Raw genomic sequence first — 21,938 nt, forward strand, 5'->3', positions numbered from 1 at the left:
AGGGGGACAAAATAAACCTCAAGAGCACCACAGTTTCTGGATCCTACAGGTGTGTGGGCTTAGGCACAAACAGAGAGGCAGAGAAGCGTTACCTCCGGAGCTTTACTTTGTCCTGGATATGCTGATTAAGATTACATAAAGTGGCAGGAGGATGCTTTGAAAAAACTGGGTGAATTTCCAGTTGCTGAGAATATTCAGCCTGTGATGGGGGTCATGCTGTTATTCCCTGCTGTGCATGAAAGAACGTTTTAATATTTGCCAGCTTGCTGGGTGATTTATAGATGAGTATTCTGGCTAGAGTGACTGAAGTTCGGTGTCTTTATTATGTTCTGTTTGATCAGGAGAGACACCAAATCTGAATGTGTACTTTGGAGAACCTTGCAGTAGCAAGTAGAACTGCTGACCTTTAAAATAACATGATTCACACTATTGAGGGCAGTAGAGATAGTGTTCCATATATTAAAAGTTATGATGAAAAGCTGTGTGAGGTTTTTTTTCCCTACCTGATTTCTGTAACTGTGGTTCAACACTCAGAAAATCCCCATGGAGCAGCAGTGACTTGAACATGGGCACTGAGCTGACCTGACTGAATTCTTGTGAGATCTTGGGAAAGAATCTTGGCAGGCAGAAGGCTTTGAAGTAGGGCATCATTAATGCCCGTTACTGTCAAGGCTGCATTATACCGCATTTCAGACTGAGATTTTTTGTTTGTTTTCTAGTACAGCCTATTTTAACTTGTTTGTTATAGTGAAGGTGAACACAATAAAAGTTATTATATAAATGTTATAAATAATATTATTTATATAATAAGACATCAAGGAAGGAAACTTGCTGGCTGAAAGACTTTTGCTGAGTGACCGTTATGGTCAGCCTTTAAGGAGGGAAAAACAGTCTGAACTTGCCATGCCATCCTGGAAAATCTGAGCCTTGAAGTTACTGTGGACAGTCATTCACTGAAGAAATAGTGAAAAAGTACACAATTTCTGTTATCCAGCCCACAAATAATCTTTGGAGTCTGTGTAACCCACCTATATCAGCTACCCATCACTTCAGCTACCTGGCCATCACTACCAAAGTGCTACTAGTGCTGAAAAAAGAGGTTTAGAAATACGCAGTAGAAATAACTCTACTCCTGCCAGAGATGTGCTTGAATAGGTATTCCTAATAAATTGTCTTTACAATGTTTCCTCAGTCGATAGGAACAGAACTCTTCTGAGAGCTCTAATGAGATTGGCTAAAGATGCAATGAAAACAACACCCGGAGGGATTGCAAGGCATTGCGGTTACACAAGTGTCTATTCCTTTTAAGCAACATAGGGATCACTGTTCTTTCCCCAAAACATTTTAGAACAACGTGGAAGAGTCCCCACAGGCTCAGACTCACAACTAGTGATTTTCCTGCTGACATCGGGGCACTGTGGCAAAGTGACAGCCTAAAACACAGCTCTGCCCAATTGTGTGCAAGCCTATGAACCCAACAGACTGAGAGAGCACCCAAATCCCGCGTACTGTTCTTTCACTGCCACGTTTACTGCTGCCCAACCTGTGCACAGCTGGGCTGGGGTCACTGCACATGAACTGCCCTCGCTGTGGTCACTTTAGTGACAGCTTTATCCATTTGGGGGACATATCCATTTGTACCACAAATGTACCACATGTACCAAAATGCGCCAAATGTACCACAAAAAAAAAGGGGCAGAAGTGGTAGTTCTTCTTGCCCTGCCAATAAGATTAAAATGCTGCTTCATTCTCCTGCGCTTAAATGGAATTGAGGGCTACAGTCACTGACCAATGAAGTGTTCCAAGCAGTCTTGGCAACAACGATAACATCCAAAAAACAATGACTTTCTGTTCCAAATTTGTGGTTGCCATAGGTTGTCTTGCTTCATCTCAGTAACTTGGAATACTCTAGATGTTTTATACCCCTCATTTGTGTGAACCAGGACATGCTGCCTCATTTACAGTCATGGAAAGAATGTGCTCAAGATCGCAGTTATGATTGTCCTGCAACTCTGCAAAGAGCTCTTAAAGTCAAACCTTTTGTAATAGTTCATTTTCCACTTCTGTGGTGCCAGTAGTGTTGTCTCTGTGAGTGCCTGTTGTGGTAACCAGCACAGTAATAGAGCTCAAAACTCCTGTAACAGTTTTACACTTTGATTCTGTATAGGATCCTACACTGAAGAGCAAGCAGCACACGAGTCATGCTGAGGAGAGTACATCTCTTGACAGTGTGTTCATTTGTATTTATATTTATCTGGTATTTTGCTTTCAGTGATTTAAAAGCAATCTAAAGTGTAAATCATATTCTCTTCCCAGTAAACCAGACCACTCTGAAGGAGGTTGAAAGCACCGGGAGATAAACAGGGGGAGCAACACTGTTGGTGTGGGCCACAGCTCACTTGCAGGGTTCTGCCGCGGTAGTGGGCATGGCCCCATGGTCCTTCTCCCACCCACTTGCACAATGCAAAGGCCAGGCAGAGCAGCAGGTTGGGGAAAATGCAGCCTAAGCATCGCAATTAGTGCCATAGTCTTCACATTTGCTGCATCTCTTCTGATGAGGCTTGTATTATGTCCTAATATGTTGTGCATTAGCAATTAGCATTTTTTTTCTCTGCTTCTCTCCCCATGCTTTCCCAAGAGAAAACTTACTTGATTTTTTTTTAAAAATCTCTCTTTTGGAACCATGGTTAGAATTGGATAAAAATCAATTACACTCATTTAAAAAGGGCTAAGAGAGGGAAGTAAACCTGATGTAAGACTCCAGCAAGGTCTAGGGATTGTCAGTGAAGTCTTAATTTAATTCTCCTAAAAACTTAACTCCCTATTCAGGAAATAGGACCAGGAATCCACTGTATAGTGTATAATTTTGTAAAGATATTATGCTTGAAAAACTGCAGTTGCTAAGACCACAGTTACGTAGTGAAATACAGTTAGGTGTGTATGAAGTAACAATATCTTTAAGAAAATCACCCTCAGGATCTCTGCTCACCGTGTTGTAGATACAGACTCTGATCTGAGCCCTCTACCGTTCCTGCAGAGCTCATTTCAAAGGATCTTGGACTGCACCTGTGAGTGGCTGAGGACTGGCACAGTCCATCTCTTACACTGTACAGGTAAGATGAAAACATTCTGGTCAGGAATCATTTTTGGTTACTTGAAGCTTATAATTTCCACTCCATTTGAAAAGGGGTGGTGAGTCTTATTAGTTGGTTTACACATCAGTGTTTCCATAAAAATGTTCCTTCTTCCTTTGCTTTGTGTGTTCAGTAAAGCAATCACTTCCTGCCACGGATACTCAGGGAACTTCCTTGCGCTACTTCATAAATGAAAATACTTTTTTTTTTTTTTTTTTTTTTTAACCATTTTAATGCATTTGTTCTGATTGGAAGCATATCTGTTGCATCTGAAAAAAACAGAAATGCTTGTTCTAAGTTGAAAATATTTATGCTAGGGTAGCTATTGTTTTATGGAATTACTAAAGAAAGATATTTCTGAAACATAAATTTTACAAGTGATTATTTCCTGTGTATGTTACACCTATTTTTCTGTGTTGAAAGGGCCAAAATCTTGACTTGTTCTGTTTAGATTGGGCAGTACAACCTGTCTCTGAATGGCTCTGCCTGGACGTGGCAGTGGAATGTATCCATCACTGTATGCCTATTACAAACAAGGTTGGAATCTGGCTCATTAAAAGCAGAAAAAGAAAAAAAAAAAAAAGAAGTCACCAAGTAAGAATAACAGTGTCAGTTGTAGCTATTGTATTCATCTTCCTGTGAAGATAAGTCTCTGTGCTCTGGCAAGTTGGCTGTTGCATGGACTTCTCAAACAAAGGAACTGAGGCCAAGGTGGTGACAGCACTGCTTTTGGGCACCAGGTAAGGGGGCTTTGCATGGGAGTTAGCCGTGTAAAAGTATACTGGGAGAAGATCATGTGCTAAAAACTTGACTGTGGCTTTGAATAAATCACAAGGAAGGAGCAGAATTTTGCTCTCTTACCCTGTGAGCAGCCAAAGAGATCATGCCTGTGTGAGCCACGAGAGGCATGTACGTGCAGTCAGAAGGGGAATTATTTTCCTGGCCCAAAATTATTTCACATCTGTTTGACATGGCTTGCATATCAGAGGCTAGAACGAGAGAGGCTAAACTACACCTCACTTTCCCCTGCCAGAGCATCTTGTTGGTTAGGTCCTTCTGAAGGAAGCCTTGGGTAGCTCAGTATGATTTTTGGAAAACTGAATCTGCATGAAACACTGTAAAACATTATCACTGTGAAATAAGTATAGACATTTCTAAGTATAGACACATCCTTGTCATGGGTGTTTCTCAACCTAGGGTATTCATGGAAAGCAGGTAATAGCAGGAGCAATATTGTGCACTGTGGTAGGCTTGGGAAATGTAATATGATAGAAATGTGCCAAGTCTTTTTGCTGGGGAAAAAACGTTAGTATGGACAATCGAAAAGAAAACTTACTAAACCTTGATTCAGAAAATAATGACATATTTTAAAGTTTTTTGTTCTTATCTACACATTCGCAAAGGAGACGCTAAGTATCACTCAGGTTACTTAAAATGTTCCAGTACATGTTCATTTGTTGGGTTAAGATCACAAAAATTATAAACACAAGGATTCAGGCAATAATTTGATGGAAACATCTTTCTTCTCTGGCCTAAGTACTGTTCTGAACATATCACTAACTAATGTTTATGTAGTTTAGGTTCTTAATTGTATTGTTTTGTGTTTCCATGTAGTATTTCTATGCTCTGCTTTCAAAATACTTGTTAAAATTTAACATTTATATACAATTTTATTTAGGTTGGTGATACAGTGTCAAAAATCAGTTCCTTTCCTTTGAACTCAGTCTGTGTTTAATTTGTATTCATCCCATGAATATGTCGGCTTAGTGTGTAGTGAGGTAAAACAAGTAGGTTCAAAGCAAAGCTGTTTCTGAGAGAACCCTGGAGAGCTGATAGTATTCTAGGAAAGAAGAGGAAAAGATTCAAGAAAACACGAGTTTAAATAACCAGGCAGAGGTAAAGGAAAGTTCTCACAGTCAAAAGACTGGTTAATCTTCTGGTGGATGTGCGTGGGGAAGTTACTTCTACGTAAATGTGTGTTTATATATGTACTATATCTGCTGTTCACATGTGACTTTGAAAGTGAAGATCCACCTGTATTTTGACTAGCCCTGACAGAGTAGAAAACAACTGACGTGTTGTGGTTCAGAGCCTTGCCCGAGAGCAGGGTATTGCAAAGCTTCACCTCACAGCAGGCGGGCAATACAGATGTATTTGGACCTTTGGCAGCTTTGAAGTTCTCTGTGATGGAGTGCATGCTCGTTTTTACTCGAGATGAATAAATGTGTTACTTTCATGACTCTTAGATTCAATACAATGTTTAGTTGGTAAAGGTAGTAATAGTGGAATGATGGTCATATTTTAGAAAACAGTAAAATTCACAGGAACTAGGTTGTTCCCGGGAAGCTGTGAACGTTCAGCGGTGGAAAATCAAACATGCTATTATGTAAACTATCATTTATCTTAAAGAAATGAAATAACACATCTGTTTCATTAGAAAAAAAATGCTTTATGGATATCTTTATATATCTTCAAATATCTTTAATAAAAATATCTAAATAGATACCTTTAAATATCTTTAAAGAAATCAAAAACTATAGTGATCCAATAGTTTAATTTTCAGAGTGCTTTTGTTACTTCACAGTACAAAGGTTCATTAATATCTCCTTAGGGAGAGGAAGAGATGGGATTACCTCATTTAAGCAAAAAACCAAAGACATTTGACTGATCAGAAAGTGAAAGCCTTACCCATAACTTTAAAGAATATTCTCCTTTCATAGATAGAATTTCAAATTTCATTAAAAGTATCCCTGTGAATTCAGTGCATTCACTTATTTTATCTTTAAATATTTGATTCTTGCTTGCATATTCTTTAAAGAAGAATAAGTTATACAGTAGAATTTTTTAATTAGCTACCTGGACAGTTTTGCTCACTTCAGACTTTTTAGCAATATATTAATTTATAAGATGAAAAATATTAATGGAAGTGATTCATTGCCCCAGAAAAAAGTCTGCTTTAAACAATGGCAGGGTTGTTTTTTTTTTTTTTATTTTGTATTATTTCAACAGCTTTGAAATGCATCACTTTATAGAATTACTTGTTTTCATCTCTACCAGTACCCAGTACTAAGTTTTTTGTGTGCTTGACTTTAGTAAAGCCTCTGTTTATAGTTTTGTGGGTGGAAAAAAAAATAAATTTAAAGCTGTACAGTCTCAAGATATTAAGAACATAGGGGCACAATCCAACAAATACAACTTACTTTTAAGAAAAGCTGAATTAATCCTTTCAGTGAAATGCTCAGTTTGACTTCATGTAAGAAGCTGTGAGGACGTGGAGCTTTTCGTATTGCTCAGGAGGTATTCTGAGTGTGACGACTGAGAAATACGCAGGGATTTCAAAGGGAAACTGCTCCTATTAAGTTCAAAAGGAGTTTACTTGACCTTAAGATTAATCAAATTGAACCTTGTATTATTTTTGTAACATGTTTACAGAGAAACTCATTCTGCCTGCAGCACAGTGCTGTCCGTGGTACATTAGTTTCACTTTCGTCTTGCTGGAGCTCTTAAACTTTTTTTCCTGCCCACTGCACCTTGGGAATGGAATGGGAAGCAGAACCTCCTTTCATAGCAGTGGCGGTAATTTTCATCTTTTATTTAAAATTAATTACAGATTAAAAATGCAACAAATTTGTGTGGTGCCTGCACACTCTGGACTGTTTCTTTAGCTAGCATGTGGGTGATGTTGCAGAAGTCCTTCTGCAGAGGTGGCTGGTGCAGCAGGGGCTGCTTCAGAAGGGGGCTGTGCACATGAAGGATTTCCAGGGTGCTGGAACTAGATGGAAGACCATTCTATAGCTGGCAAACATGAAGGGCTTTAGTGTAGCCTTCCTTTTGGAGTGGGAGGGGAGGGGGGAATTAGATGGGGTTGGAGCTTGATAAGTTTATGAATTACATTATTTGATTTCTCAACATTGCCTTCATGATGCAGAAGATGTGTTATAGTTCTGTGTTCCTAAAATAAAGTTGCACTATATCTAGAAATTAGAACAACTGTAATGGGGAAATTCTAGCAAATAAATACTGTAAGTAGGTAGATCAAATGTACTCTTTCTAAAAAAGAGCAAAAAGAATCCCCACAAATGCATTCATAACCCCCCTTCACATTTCCTTGAGAGGCCACTGAAATTTGAGAATGAAGGTTACATGCAAGAGCATTGCAATTCTTAATCTCTCTTCTAATTCACAGAAATCCCAAATATCAAATCAAGAAGCTAATTAAAGACGCGTTTCCAATTAAAATGAGGGTTTTTACTGAAGCAAACTCAAAAATTGCATAATGAGCCTCCATTATCTCTCAGTGATTTCAGAACAAAAGTAACTAGTCTATCAGGAAAAGATAAACTTCCTCCTGTAAAGCCTCACTCTGCAATACAAGCCTGTGATTTAAAAATGAAGTTTGAAAGCTCATACGTACTTTGGTTGCTTGCTAGTCCTTCCCAGAATGGCACAGTGGGTCGTTCTGTTCCCCGGGTTACAGCTGCACATTATGTCAGTTTGACAGGCATGAGAATGAGTGAAGTTTTTTCATCATCCCTCAAGTGTTTTTATCCTGCCGGCTGCCTGCCTGCAAGTACGTGCAGAGCTGAATCGGTAGCCTGTGGTCTCCTCACCACTACATGGTGCTCTGGGAGTGTCTCAGATGTTCAGTGTCCAGTCTGGTGGGCTCCAGTTGTGCAGTCCTTCTCCAAGAGGCATGCCCATTCATGCTTTAAGACAATAACGCTTATAATGATAACAAAAAGCACGCTTAATATGCACATTATGCATGATTTCTGTAAGATTCAGTTTAAGAATTTAGGTGCCTGTGGGTAGGTGTTTTCGTATGAATGAAGCAGGTAATCTTCTACTATGGCCAATGCTGATATTGCCAGTAGTCAGTGAAGTCTAAAGAATGATGTAAGTTAGCTGCTTAATTTGTTTACATAGTGAATTAAACTACCAGAGCCATAACACAAAATCTGTGAATGCATATGCTCCCTACAAAGGAACGTTTAAAATCTGTGGATCCTATGAATGCTCAAGACAAAGTGATGACACGATATCTAGCATATTCTATGCCCTCTTGGAGATTTTAGAAAAACAGCAACTGTGACCACCTATGGTCTTGTACAGACAATTGACTTACACAGACAACCGATAAAGGATAGAAACACTAAGCTGCTGTTGAAGGCTCATTCCCCCCAGATAAACACCTTTATTGAGGTTAAACCCAACCGTCATCGCTATGGGATACATAGGGAAAGTATTTAGTAGAAGAGCCTGTGAAGTGAAATTCAACATTTCCCAGGTAGCCAAAAATAATGGAGTCAGCAGAGACCCCGGGTTCATGTCTTCTTACAATCATTCTGCTGCTACATCTTTTAACGTCCAATACTTAAAACTCTCCTTTCTGTGTCCCAAAGTCTCCTAGCCTGTCAGTTTTTATGGCCTTATGTTGTGCTACCTACCTGTTTTAGCTCAGTAACTGAAGAACACCGTAAATTCAAGCTAAGGATTCCTGTGCCTGACCTGTGCCAACCTGGCATTTTCCTTCATAACAGCTTCGATGAGGGAACTGCAAAACTGCATTTCCACAAGGGAACAGCCTCAGCTGCTGAAGTGTTCCTGCTCACTCATTCCTGCCCCAGCACCGTATTCTGCCATCCTCTCACCTTTTCTGATACAGCTGCTTACAATGTCTTAACCGTATTAGTGAATCGGTAACACACACAACAAAAACAAAAACAAAAACAAAAAAAAAAGAAATAAACCCAAAACCAACAAAAACCCTACTACCACCTTTCCTAAAAAGAGATTATTTTTACCTGGATTACACCAATGATAAAATTCATCATGTGGCCCATTACCATTTGCATTGCAGCAGTGGTGGTGTGAGAAGCTGCAATATAGGGATAGCGTATCTTTCGTGCTGGCTTCCTTGACAAAGAAAATGTATCATATAACCCTGAATCTAAAAGTTGTCTTCTTTTCCTAATTATCACAATTTGTCTAACAGAAGATTAGGAGGTTAGTAGATTACCTATGCCTTCAGGCTGTTTTCCTTTTGTATTTATACCATCACAGCTGCAGAAAAGCTATTTTAAAGAACAAAATTAAAACTTATGTTTTAAAATGAATAGGTCTTTGAATAGCAAAACCCCAGACCTGCTGAATAAAAAGCTGGAAATTTTACAAATCCATATTTTCTTGTACAGAAGGAATATTCAGTCTCAATCCAAATTAGAAACATCAGTGTTATATTTTAGTTCTAGCCTCAAAACACAATTTTTCATGTGGCTTGAGATGTACAGATACAAAATCTGTTGTGCTTTCCTTCAGTAGTACCTTACCCGTTACCGATCTGCATGTATAAAGGTGTGCAGATACACTAAATCTGTCTTGCAAACTCTTAGTTTCAAAATGTGTTGTGCTTACTCATAATCCTTATTTGTATTTCTCATCACAAATAAACTCACAGGAGGTTGGAGCTGTGATCCCATATTGTGGATATTTAACTTGGTAGTAGGTACATTTGGTGCAGTTTACTTTGTGTTAGGATTGGTTCAGTTCTTAATGTAAGGTTAATAATATGAAATTAATTAGTTTTCCTATCAGCAGTCACTAATCAAATTCTGTTATTGATGCATTTTTGGGTGTCTGGTCTATGATTTATTTGTCTCTTTTTTTTTTTTTTTCTATTAGAATTAGAGACACAGCAAATACAGCAGGGACTGAGTAGAAGGCAAAGTTTAGGTTAGACTGCTGAGCACCATCCGGGTGGCAGGCAGGGGAGCAGCTGGGGCTCCTTGCTGTGCGGCTCCACATGAAGGCTGGTTCCCCTTTCCCCCCCGAGCTGCAGCTGTCCCTGTCTGGCAGATTATCTGGTATATGCAGATATGTAGAAACCAAATCTGATTTCCACATGCACTACCCTCAGTGGTGTCAGCCCCCTTTCCTTAAAGATTATGCAAGGGTAAATTAAATTATTTTGTTATCACAATGCTTAAAAAAAAAACAGTTAATAAAAATGAAAATGTTTTTTAATTGCTCTCATTAGTTACAAAAATAGCTTAGTCATTGAGTTCTTTTATTTTGGACTTGACTTTTAAAAATGAACAATTTTGAAAATCCCACTTAAATTCCATTTCTACATTGTCCTTCATTTGTTTCCATTGATGTCCTTTCCTCATGCTCCATATCATTCTCCATTTCTTTTCCTTTCCTGATTCATAGTTCTTCCTTTTAAATAGTCATTTGAAACCAACATTTGTTTGGTAAGACAGTTCATATTTATACATACTAGAATTCTAAAAATTTAGCTGTGATTGAACACTAGTCCAAAGACGACTGCAAAGTTTAAATACCGCTATGTGAAAGGCATAAAAAATATGTTTCTGAAGAATTCTGAGTGCTTTGAAATGTAGTTTCATTTTCTATCAGAACTGAGCCTCTAAATTCTTCATATAACCTAGTAAAAATAAAATCTGCTTTGAAATGATTCAGCAAATTATCTGAAATTTTTGGTTGAGTCTCTGATGTTTCTACTTTAGCATGTAATGAAAATGTCAAAACCAGATATAAGGCCAAATAGAGGATCACTGCATTTAATTCACGTTATGTTATAACTGCATGTTTCAGTACTTTCCATGCATTTTTCTTAGTATTAATTGGAAATGTTGGTAACAGTGGAATGCATTCAGAAACATTTTTGAAAATTCATTTAGTAGATCTGATAGATCTGTATGAAATGTAATTTGATAGATTTTTTCAGTTGATGAAAATGGTTTCTTTAGCATTTCTAACTGTTCTTTTTGCTTGAAACTTTGGGAGCCCTCATGTCTTCATGATCTATGTACTCTGTACACAACACGTGTCTTAGGTATTAATTTACATCCAGGATCCTTACTTTTCTTACTCGGTGTAACTATATTTTAGTCCACATCTATCAGACATGCAAAATTAGGGAGGTTTCCCTTCAGACAAGTGTATGGAGTCCCTCAGCTATACACAGAGATATTACAGAAAATCTGAAACTTCAGAAGGAGCAATGAGGAAGAAAATGGTTTCATTTTCTTATGGCAATGCTATTACTGGGGACTTCTCCAGGTTTTTTTAAATGTGAAGTCATATTTTTATTTTATTATAGTGTCTTTCATGAGGCCTGTGCTCCGAAGTATAGTATACTCCCTGAATTGAATGATTGGAACAGGGGTGTTTGAGGTTTGGGGCTTTCCTCTGGCAGTATCTGCTTTATGCTTTACATACAAAAGAGTGAAGGGTGTCACTTTTTATTAAAAGCGGTGTTTGAGTGTTACTGCCTGCTGGAGAAACCCACGGTAAAGGGAGAAGCCAAGCCAGGAGGAGTGTTTGCACTTGTGGTGATGAGGGAGATGCTTCATCCACTGAGTGAGGAAGGGCGGAGGGTTTCCAACGCATGGGGTGGGAAGCCAGGGACAGAAGGACCGAAGGAAAATGCTGCTACCCATTTCCCAAAGCCTGCAAACCCAAAGGGGAGTCAGGTGTTTCTCCTGTGCCCTTTTTGCTTCACACCTGTGGGGAACTCAGCAAAAGAGGCAATGTGTCAGTCCCTGGCGGAAAAAGGCTTCGTGAGCTCTGTGTGAGGAACCAGAGGGGATGGATTTGATTCAAAACCTGCTCTAGCAAAGTGTACTTTAATCAGTATAAAATCTCGTAGTACCATCCTAAGATCCACGATTAAAGGAGAACTGAGGTTCTGTTAATTTTAGCTTTGCCCAGCTTTCTTGTTGGCAGGTTGCAGACAACAGCGAGAACCATATAAGACCTGAAAAATAAAAATAGTTCACAAATGGTTTCATGTCAAGAGCCTTTTACTTTTGAAAATGCAACCAATAATCAGATCCTTGAAACGTTCCTGTGACATATAGATAAGCATATGCTTAAATGAAATATACTTAAATGAAAAAAATCTAATTTATGATTGTCCTTCAGGAATTATATATTCAGAGAAAGAATAGAACCCCTCTAATTTCTTTCTCAGGTTCTTTTTTAAGTGTTAGGATCCTTGCCAGTGTGTCTATGTTTTTCTGACCTTTCTTTAATTGCCCTGGCATTTCCATTACAGCATTTGAAAATTGCCATTAGTTTATTTGCTGAGTTGCCAATGCTTGTATTATGTTTGCCACCTACAGAGAACCGCAGTAGTACTTGCTGATAATATCACACATTATTCTTGGGTGTACCTTGGCTCAAAGAGTAGAGGGGGTCTGCGTGTCTTTTCCCCAGCTTCAGTGTTCTGTTTTTTTTCTAGAGGAAATAATTTTACTGAGATACAGTGTCTCTTTCCACCCAGCAGACCAGTTTAAAAGGCTCATCTCTCAACTCATTTTTTTCAGTTTAGAGGATAACAATAGCAACTTTGAGTATCATACGTGTAAACTGATAGATGCTGCACTGCATGAATAAAAAATTAATCTCAAGCATATTTTTACAGTTTATTTTCATATTTGTGAATTTTAAAAATATCTTAAGCATCATGGTAGTTGAATTCCTGTCACACACAGCAAAGCAACTCGCAGATGTTAAGTGGTCTTCTGAAAGTCCCTGTCTGATGATTTTATATAGAAGAAATGTATTTTGCAAAAGTAAAATTCTTGTTAAAACTGAAATTTCCATAAAACTGAGCAGATGAAGTCATCTAACAAAAATGCTGTAATAGAACAGAGCTTTGTAGATGATGATAGACGCACTTCCCACGTGCCTATATTCAGATTGTTTTTCCTCAGCTGTGTATACTTGCTTTTCTAAAAATGTAGACATTATGTGTCTCTGTTTTGCAGGTTTTTTTCCTAACTATACATGTTTTCTTTCTGTTTCAATCTGACATTATTTGCTATCTATTTACGTTTTGGTTTGTATCACTATTTCATCGGATACCGATGTCTTAAATATTTTACCAACACCAACTTTCTAGAGGTATTTAGTAATCAAAATCACAATAATTAAAGGGGGATTACCAACCTGTGGTATTTATCTCCAATTTAAATATTTATTTAAGTAGAATCATGGAAATACTTTGTGCCATGGAGGCACCCACAGTTGATAACTTCCTATTTTCTGTCAATATCCATCAGTCATATACAGCAGGTACAGAGTATGAATCATCGACTAAGGACTTTCTCACATTTATCAGGGTGTTTGGAATACCACTTCCACCACTCTTTGTATTAACCTTAATTTTCCACATTTTTTTTTTTTTTTTTTTTTTCCCGTTCACACTTTGGTGACCTCCCAGTCAGGGAGGATCTTTCCTTTCATATGTAACCCTTTCTAAAAAATGAAGATGTGAAATCTACTTATCATTTGAAATTATAGACATGGCACATATATTTAAGGTCAGTAAAGTTAATATACTATGCTTTTGTGTCAGTAGCAATACTCTGCACATCACCTGCTCCTTCAAAACACTGTTTCTGGTGATGATGCTAGTTACCTGTTCCTTGCAACCCTCAAAAAGCATACCAAAAGGTCACACTTCATACTAAGTTAAGGACCTCAAACAAAAAGATGGATTTAGGTATTGAAAATTTATTTTATAGGGGAAAACTGAAATCTATGATTTTGCTATAGGGTATTGGAGGCAAACACAACAATGAAAATTATCTTGAACACAGACTATTTTTTTTTTCTATTTCTGTGTCATTTAGGACTCTTTGACACTTAAGCACCTGGACCAATTTGTTCCAGCTGCTTTACAAAATACAGAACAAAAGAAAGGTGCTGGCACCAAATATGGGAATTAACACTGAAACAAATTAATAGAAAAAGCACTAGTGATGTGAGTTTGCAAAGATGTAGCGTGACTTGCTTGTGTGCAGACTTTTAACATAACAGGAATACTGTGAATCTACACCTGAAGCTTGAATCTGGATGACTGGATGTTCCAAGTGCTGACAACACTGGGAACATCCAAGTAAGGCATTGGGAAAGGGTAACAAAAGAACCAATACAACTGGGGCACCAAGGAACTGGTTTACAAAGATTAAAATCACAGATCTGCTTTCTAAGAGGAAGATCTGCAAGCCTTTGAGGTATGTAAGCAGAAAAAGAACTGATTAGAATACTCTAGATGGATGTAGCTAGATAAGATGGGTTATATGAAAAGGACTGGAATTTGACAGGGAAGGGAAGTTTGGTAGCTTTGAGATCTTTCAGCTGTTTAACAGCCTGCTTATACAAATAATAGGAGCTTTGTCATGTAAGTTTTAAATCAAAGTAAAAAACACATGTTAGGGGATTAATTTTATATAGGCAGAGGAGAAATGAGATTATTTTCTAATAGTATTACATCCCTGATTAATTAACTCCTGCATAATCAGAATATAATTTTCCTTATGAGAGCTCATGACCTGTGCCTGGAGGTGCTAGAACAGCCCTGTGAGTTCAGAGGAGTCAAAATAAAGGAGATTTAGGTCCGAACCATGTAAGCATGAGAAGGATCCAGAGCCCAGTTCTCCTTGTCCCTGAATCAGCACCAGGACACTGTGGAAAAACAAGGTGCACAGCTGTTACCTTGGTTCACCTGAAAAAGCCTGGGTCTCCATGTTGTGTTAGGATAGAGACAGGCAGGCATTTATCCATGTAAGTGTATTTTAATTTTTTAATTAACTAAATATCTGTCTGAAGTTAAAATCCAAGAGAGCTCTGAGCTCAGAGAGGGCACTTGTAGGTACTTTCAAGGTTGGACAAAAATTGAGGTTAAGAGAGCTGACTCACTGACTAATAACCTCTTGTTCATCATTTACACTTACAGCATTTTAATTTTCTTGAGATTGTCATATTCCATCCTCACTTATTCTGATACAAGTTAATGGAGAGTCAGACAATTTCCTTTTTCTGAGGAAAAAGGGAAAATAATAATTACAGATGACATTGTTCCTTTGAAGTAGGCACTTAGTGCTAATATATTTAATATTGAGTGTATATATATATAATATATATATATAAATATATTAAAATTGAACAAACTCATTATTTGTTATTTGTTCTTATTGCCAAAGCATGCCTTCCTGTATCATATTAAGTCAGTGAGACAGCTTTTCCACTGTGGCAGATTTTTGAGTTTTTTCAGATCTTTCTATGAAAATTTATTCTGACAGCTCCATGTTTGGTCCATCACATTTGCTAACTGTTCTCAAGTTGCTAAGCAGTCTTTTGCATTTCCTCCCCCTGATTTTAAAATTAATACTTTTGATTCTTCAAGACTTCAGGTTTATTAATGCTTTATGATCACTTTTCACAATATCTCTGTACAATGGAATATTAAAAATGCAAAGCAAAGTTTTATACTTGACTGCCTTCTTCCTTGAGATTGTATCTGTACCTCAGCATAGTACCAAATAATACCAAATTAAAATGAGCCCCACTATTGTATATGAGTCTGATTTTAAATTTCTGGGGATCTGGGAACTGATACTGCATGGTAAATGCATGCTTTACTTGTAGTTACACACTATCCAACTGAACAAAGAGACTATGGTATATAGTATTAGCAAGAAAAGGGGAAAAAAATATATGAGAAGTGAAATGAATGAAGCTTTTACCCAACTTATCTATGTGTTCAGATGAGATTCTGTGGCCTTTAATAAGATAGAGATTCTGATGCTTTTCCTACAGTTGAGATATTTTTAGCACCTCTTTGCTATCAAAGTTTAGGGTCATATTTCCCCAGACTACCATGTAGATAGAGTCTCTCTCTTTCACACAGACACTAATGTTTCATGAAACTTGTAGGCTTTTCATATTTCTGTGGTCTTATCTTCCATATCAAATGTGAATTACGTTGGCAGATAACTCAAAGTCTTGTAAGAGAAGGACATAAAAAGTGCATATACATACACATAGATACAGTTTGATACTTAAGCCATGTCTGTGCCGGAAGGAAGGCTAGAAATGACACTACAAAACCTCCAAACAATTCTTAAGTGCCTTTGATCCTTGCAAATCTAGTTCTCTCCTCAACGTATTTATTTTTCCTATGTGCTTAGAGAAAAATGTTAAAGAGACGTAAGAAAAACAAGTGGAATACTTAACTACAAATGATTGTCATATCTGTTCATTACTGAGGCAAGAGTAAGTACCTTGAGAAACTACAGATGGCATCTAAATGATGCAGGCATTGTTATTTCATCACTGCAAAGTTGCGTGTATTACAGTATTCAGCCCAAACATAACTAGAAAACAAGCCCAGAGAGGTTAATTTTTATAAAATCCTTTTCAATCCCCAACTGTTGGTTATGCCTATTAAGCACGAAGTCCAGAAATTAGAAGAACTATGGAAATGATGTGATGCTTCTATTTGTCTAATCAATTAAGGCATTGTGTCACTCAGGCTTTGGTCTCAGGCCTGCATCCTTACTCAGCAGGGTGTAGCCGCAGTGCAGGGTGGCGGTGCAATAAGCCAGCTTCCTTACCCTCACACACAAGGGTCCTTACATCCATCGGACCTCTGTTATTCGTTCAGCTCCACTGTATCACCTAGCCCTTACTGTCACCCATGTTCCTCACCCGCCCGCCGCGCACACATCTCTGCCACAGTGCAGGGGAAGGCCGGCAGTGAGGTCTTTAAAGTCAAATCTTTCTTTCTGTCTTTCTCCAGTCACTCCTAAAACAAAAAAAATGGGCTTAGGAAGCAGGAAAATTAACATCTCAATCTTAATTGAAATGTTTTTCTTTCGGGACTTGCTTCCTCAATATAGTGGCAGCTCTTTCCACTGCAAAAATTCTGAGCTTGTGTTATTAAGACAATAATTTCAGTTTCTGTAGTGTTTTCGTTCTGGTGAAACCAAAGTGAAAATGAAAACTGAAATTCAATATCTAAAATTAAAGTGGAATTGAAAGACAGCCTGATGCTTCACATCGAAGACTCAGCAGCCATATGCTGAATGGGTGTTGATATCTACTGACATGAAGGCAAAATGTACATTGTTCCAGACAGTCACTGAGACGTCCTGTGGTAGCTTGATGTGCAATGTTATATCCCCCAGAGGCACAGTGGCTTCTTCCAAGAGAGAGTTTACTTGAAAAGGCTTATTTTGGATTAACTTACCTGGGTTTGAGGACGGGGACCATCAAGTCCTACCTCAGAAACTCCCTCTGCCCCACTGGTACCCCACTTCTCATGTGGCTCCAGCGCAGGGGTGCAGGATGCACACTGACCAAGAGCCACTGAGAGCTGGTAGGGTGTGAGGTTCAGCTATAAAGCCTCACAGGCTTCAGCTCTCAAACGAGCCGTGGGTCATTCCCACCTCCTCTTTCCTTCCCCTCCTCTCCTTTGGAAATTTGAGCTCTCAAGTCAAGGGGAAGCCAGAGGTACTACCTGTCAGGTCTTGCGTTCTCAGAGGAACTGTTAGGCAAATATGATTTCTGGGAGTCTGGTATTTTGATATTTGGCTTCCATATCTAAAAAAACAAAACCTGCATGAAATTATTTTATTGCATGAGATTAATGTGGCCTTACTGTAATATGCAACTTTAATAAATAATAACATACATAGAACATATAAATTATAGGTATATCATATATATACTTTATCACATATATCAGTTGAATGCAAGTGTGATCAAAAGGAAATACTGTATGTTGGAACAGAATTGTTTTGAAATGTTTTCAATGATGTAATCAAAGAGTTATATTCCAGCAAAACATTTCAAGTCTGACATAACATTTTCTAATGAAAAAGTCTTCCATCAATTATTTTCTCTCTAACCAGCTCTGGCTATTAAGCATTGTTTCTTGTAAGGAGAACATGACATTTGTTTCGCATAATTCATCCTGATTTCCAGGGGATACAATACCAAGAGATAACTTCAATTAATGTGTGATGCCTCCGCTATGAACTGCATACTGTAATGTTTGCCTCTGTCAGTGTGACGCTTTGCGGTAATTTTACTTGCAAATACATTACAAGGCAGGAGCTCTTTAGCTAATACAGAAAGAACATGGTAGTAGAAAGTTCTTTGGAAAGGAGTGACCATTTTTCTCTAGTTCACCAAACCCAAGCTTCAGACCACCAACCATATTTCTCATTTGAGGCTTTTTCCTGTGTTGAGGATTGAATAGAGGGGCATGTCTGTGATAAAATTGCAACTTTGAACATCAATTTTTCAGACTTATGCATGTGATTTTGCATGCAAGCTAAGAGTCTTTATTGGTTGTCTTTTTAATAACTTTTATTGGCTATATTTTGAATAGATATTAGTTGATGTGTTGAATTAGCAGAGGAAGGCTGAAGGGTAGGGTTACTCAACAGATTTTTAGCTATTCCTCTTGCCAATTTCTAGCAAAGTCTAATGGACATTTTTGCCAAGAGCTGTTCTGCATGAAGCAGAGTACTGGCCCCAACTGTGGAGCAAACCAGGCACAGCAAACCACTTTCATAGTTGGCAAGCGTGATGGCAAGCCATAGCTGCTCTTAGACAGACTGGGAAAATGGCAACATCTCCCTTAGAAACACAGGAGCCATCACATACACGTGGCCTTGGCCAGATCAAAGTTTACTTGTGGCCTAGATCCAAGTCGGAGTCCTCCATCTGAGTAATTCTGGATAAAGAGAGGAGTCAGGGCTTCCTTCCTCCATTGTGAGTTTTGATACCACCCCAGCACAGTGGGAAAATAATGTGCAGTTCTAATTTTCAGAAAGAGGCACTCTTTAAAAGAAGCTTCAGCATTTATAGAAAGGCAGTTCCAGGGGCTATTGATTATTCACCTAAAAGAAGAGATTGCTTTTTTCTCAACTAATTCTCTTCACTAAATTATAATTTAGCGTCAATATTTGCAACGTTTTTTGCATTTCTGTGATCAGTCATCAAAAGATCCTGAAAAGCACCCCAGAGCATCGGTTGCATGTGTCTGTGTATTTGTTTATACGTAAACATATACGCACAAAATTGCTGTGCGACTGGTGTCCTGCCCTAACATTGTGTGCTCGATCCTGCACTGAGACAGGATGCTAGGACATGCCTCCAGAGCACAGCCAAAGGCATCTTTAATTTTTTTGATAGTTCTGCCATTTTAGTTGTGGTTTTTGTTTACTGCCCTTGTCAGCCTGGAGTGGAAATTGTCCGATATCTCAAATAGTTAAATACCATTAAAAGGATTTACAGCTTTAAATGAAGTGTAACCTCTGTCCTTGTGGGTGTGAATTAACTCAGTTCCAAGCTACTGAGGTTTCAAAGCATTTTTAAAGTATGACATGATAAGACTTCAAACATCATAAGACCTTTCTCATCTCCCTAGATGGTCACATTTTACAAATTGTCAGATTCATCTTGGTTTACTAGCAGAGGATAAAGTCCTAGCTGCTTTATTTCAGTTCTGCAGTTTTATAGCCCTTTTATATGCCTGAAATTCTGGAGATTAAGAGAAAGAGTCTGAGAAAGGCAAGATTCAGAACATAATTTTCAACAGTTATTTAATTGATTGTCTCCCAGGGAAAACAGTTAGCTAGTCAAGTGACGTAAGTAATAGAAATGTCCAGGTTATCTTTGTGCTTCTATCCTACCCCTATATGTTTCCATATGAATTCATACATGCTTAGCTGTGTTTTGTTTTACAAGCTGCAGTATTGCACATGGAAAATAGGATGAAAGGTGCAGCTTAGAGTCCTCCTCCTACTTAACAAGAGATACAGCTACAGGGAAATACCCATGAGGAAATGTTAACGACGGTATCATATTCCTTCCTGCACTTTATCCTATGCTGTTGCAGAGCACCGTTATGTGCCATTCAACAGTTGCTGTGTTTCACCCCAGAAACACACTTCGTTTTGCTGAATGAAAATCCGTCAAGATAGCAGAGACCCTGTCAGGGTAAGAGTGCAGGGCTGCACCGGCATCTGCGCTGGGTGCAGAATGTTCACCCGTATGCTCACATGCTGTGGACACGACTGCCTGGACAAGCATCATGAGACAAAACCTTGACTGAATATTAACTCTTCTTTCCCATTGTAATTACAGGACATTTGCGAACTAAAATTATATTCTCCTACATTGCTGTATTATTTGTAAACAGGATAGTGGTTTTAATGGATAGCCACACTGATTTTCAACTGCTTTCAACTCGAGGGCGTTTCATGCTTTTTTTTTATCTTAAAAGAGCACATCATTGCATGTATTCATGGTAGGCAGTTGATGCTTCTTCACTCTGAAGTTCCAACTCCTTTAACTAAGAATGTAAATCTAGTACAATGCATGTTGAGAAACTCAAGTGAAATGTACCATGCAAAACAGGCAGCAACAAATTAAGTCATGTCCCATTTTCCATCTGTCTTTGGCTGTAGTTAAACTGCATTTTGACCTCTTTACAGTTACATTCAAATCCTACTGTAACTCCCTTTACACCTGTCTTTACACTATTGCACTGTGCATTTGCTTTTGTTCATAGCTACCCTCCCTTTTCGGGGAAGGGGAACAAGTTGTCTGTTGCTACATTTATTAGCAGAATTCATGTTCCTCAGCCTCCAGCATGACTCCACCTCCAGGATGAGTCCCCCTTGTTCTCCTCATAGGTCATCTCTGCTCCTGCTGTGGTCTGTGGTTCCTCCTGCTTGAGCACAGGAGGCCAGAATGGCACTAGGTATTCCAGACCATCTGGGCTAGAATCGTAGCATCCTTTAGGTTGGAAAAGACCTTTAAGATCATTGAGTTCAACTGTTAACCCAGCACTGCCTAGTCCACCACTAAACTATGCCCCTAAGCAATGCAACTATGTGTTTTTTAAACACCTCCAAGTATGGTGATTGCACCACCTCCCTGGGCAGCCTGTTCCAACTCTTCACCATCCTTCCCTTGAAGAAATCTCTCCTGATACCCAATGTAAACCTCCCCTGGCATAACTTGAGGCTGTTTCCTCTTGTCCTGTGGCTCGCTCGTTATCCGGGAGAAGAGACCGACCCCCGCTGCCTACGGCCCCTGTCAGGTGGCTGCGGAGAGCGATCAGGTCCCCCCTGAGCCCCCTCCTCTCCAGGCCAACCCCCCCAGGTCCCTCAGCCGCCCCTCACAAGGCTGGTGCCCCAGCCCCTGCCCCAGCCCCCTGCCCGGCTCTGGACACGCTCCAGCCCCTCCACGTCCCCCTGCAGAGAGGGGCCCAAAGCTGAACACAGGTTCGAGGTGCAGCCTCATAGAGATGTCTTGCTTAGCAAAAATACAGCTACTTCTTCTGTTGTATAGGTATAACCTTACTTCAGTTTTGAGCATATTTTCTATCTTTAATATCACATCTTTTCTTGACCATCCCCTCGATTTCTTTTAAACTTTATTTCTATTTCAGATGTTAGATTTTTCCTTTTAACTTTTTTTTCCCTGGAAAACAGTCTGCTCCCATCAGCTTCCACATGTCACATAGCTGCAGCACCCCTTCATTTCCCTCCGTCCTGGCCGTATGCACTTCTGCAACTGTATCATTGCTGATGTCTTCAGGGAAAATGTCACCCTGTGTGACACAAAGCTGCCACTATTCTGTCTAGTCTTTCCCGAAGGGAACGTTTTACAGCTGAAAAATCCTGGTATGCATGTCGTCTTATGTAATAAAGTAAATGGACAAGCAGTGTTTAACGATGTAGTTACGCTACTTTCTGTAGTGTGGGCTACTCTACATAGTGTAGACTACGTAACATCTATGTTCTTTTTAAATCAAGAAACAGTCTGTTGCTATCGAAAGGAAAGTGAATAGACCCTTTATGGTCAACTGCCCATCAGCAGGGAAAGGGCAGCCAGAGTCTCTGGAAAACAGGAATGTGTGAGTAAGTTTTTGGAAGGGAAGGAGATGTTATATCCAGCGTACCTCTG

General features: G+C 38.9%; 1 protein-coding gene across 14 annotated transcripts in view; it reads left to right on the plus strand.

The window, feature by feature from the left end:
- CHRM3 (cholinergic receptor muscarinic 3) overlaps window positions 1-21,938 on the plus strand; it is a 379,451-nt gene that overhangs the window by 302,497 nt on the left and 55,016 nt on the right. For 4 of the 14 annotated variants that reach the window (XM_080389756.1, XM_080389745.1, XM_080389757.1 and 1 more), the window contains one exon: window positions 3,000-3,113. The exons of 7 other annotated variants lie outside the window; for them this stretch is intronic. Coding sequence is in view for 1 of the 7 variants with exons in the window: in XM_080389755.1 (XP_080245881.1) it covers window positions 3,813-3,874 (62 nt within the window). In the remaining 6 variants the exon portion in view is untranslated. 3 more of the 14 variants (XM_080389749.1, XM_080389748.1, XM_080389755.1) reach the window with 2 other exon arrangements.

Source organism: Falco punctatus, assembly GCF_963210335.1.
Source record: "Falco punctatus genome assembly, chromosome: 5".
In the NCBI taxonomy this organism is placed as follows: domain Eukaryota; kingdom Metazoa; phylum Chordata; class Aves; order Falconiformes; family Falconidae; genus Falco; species Falco punctatus.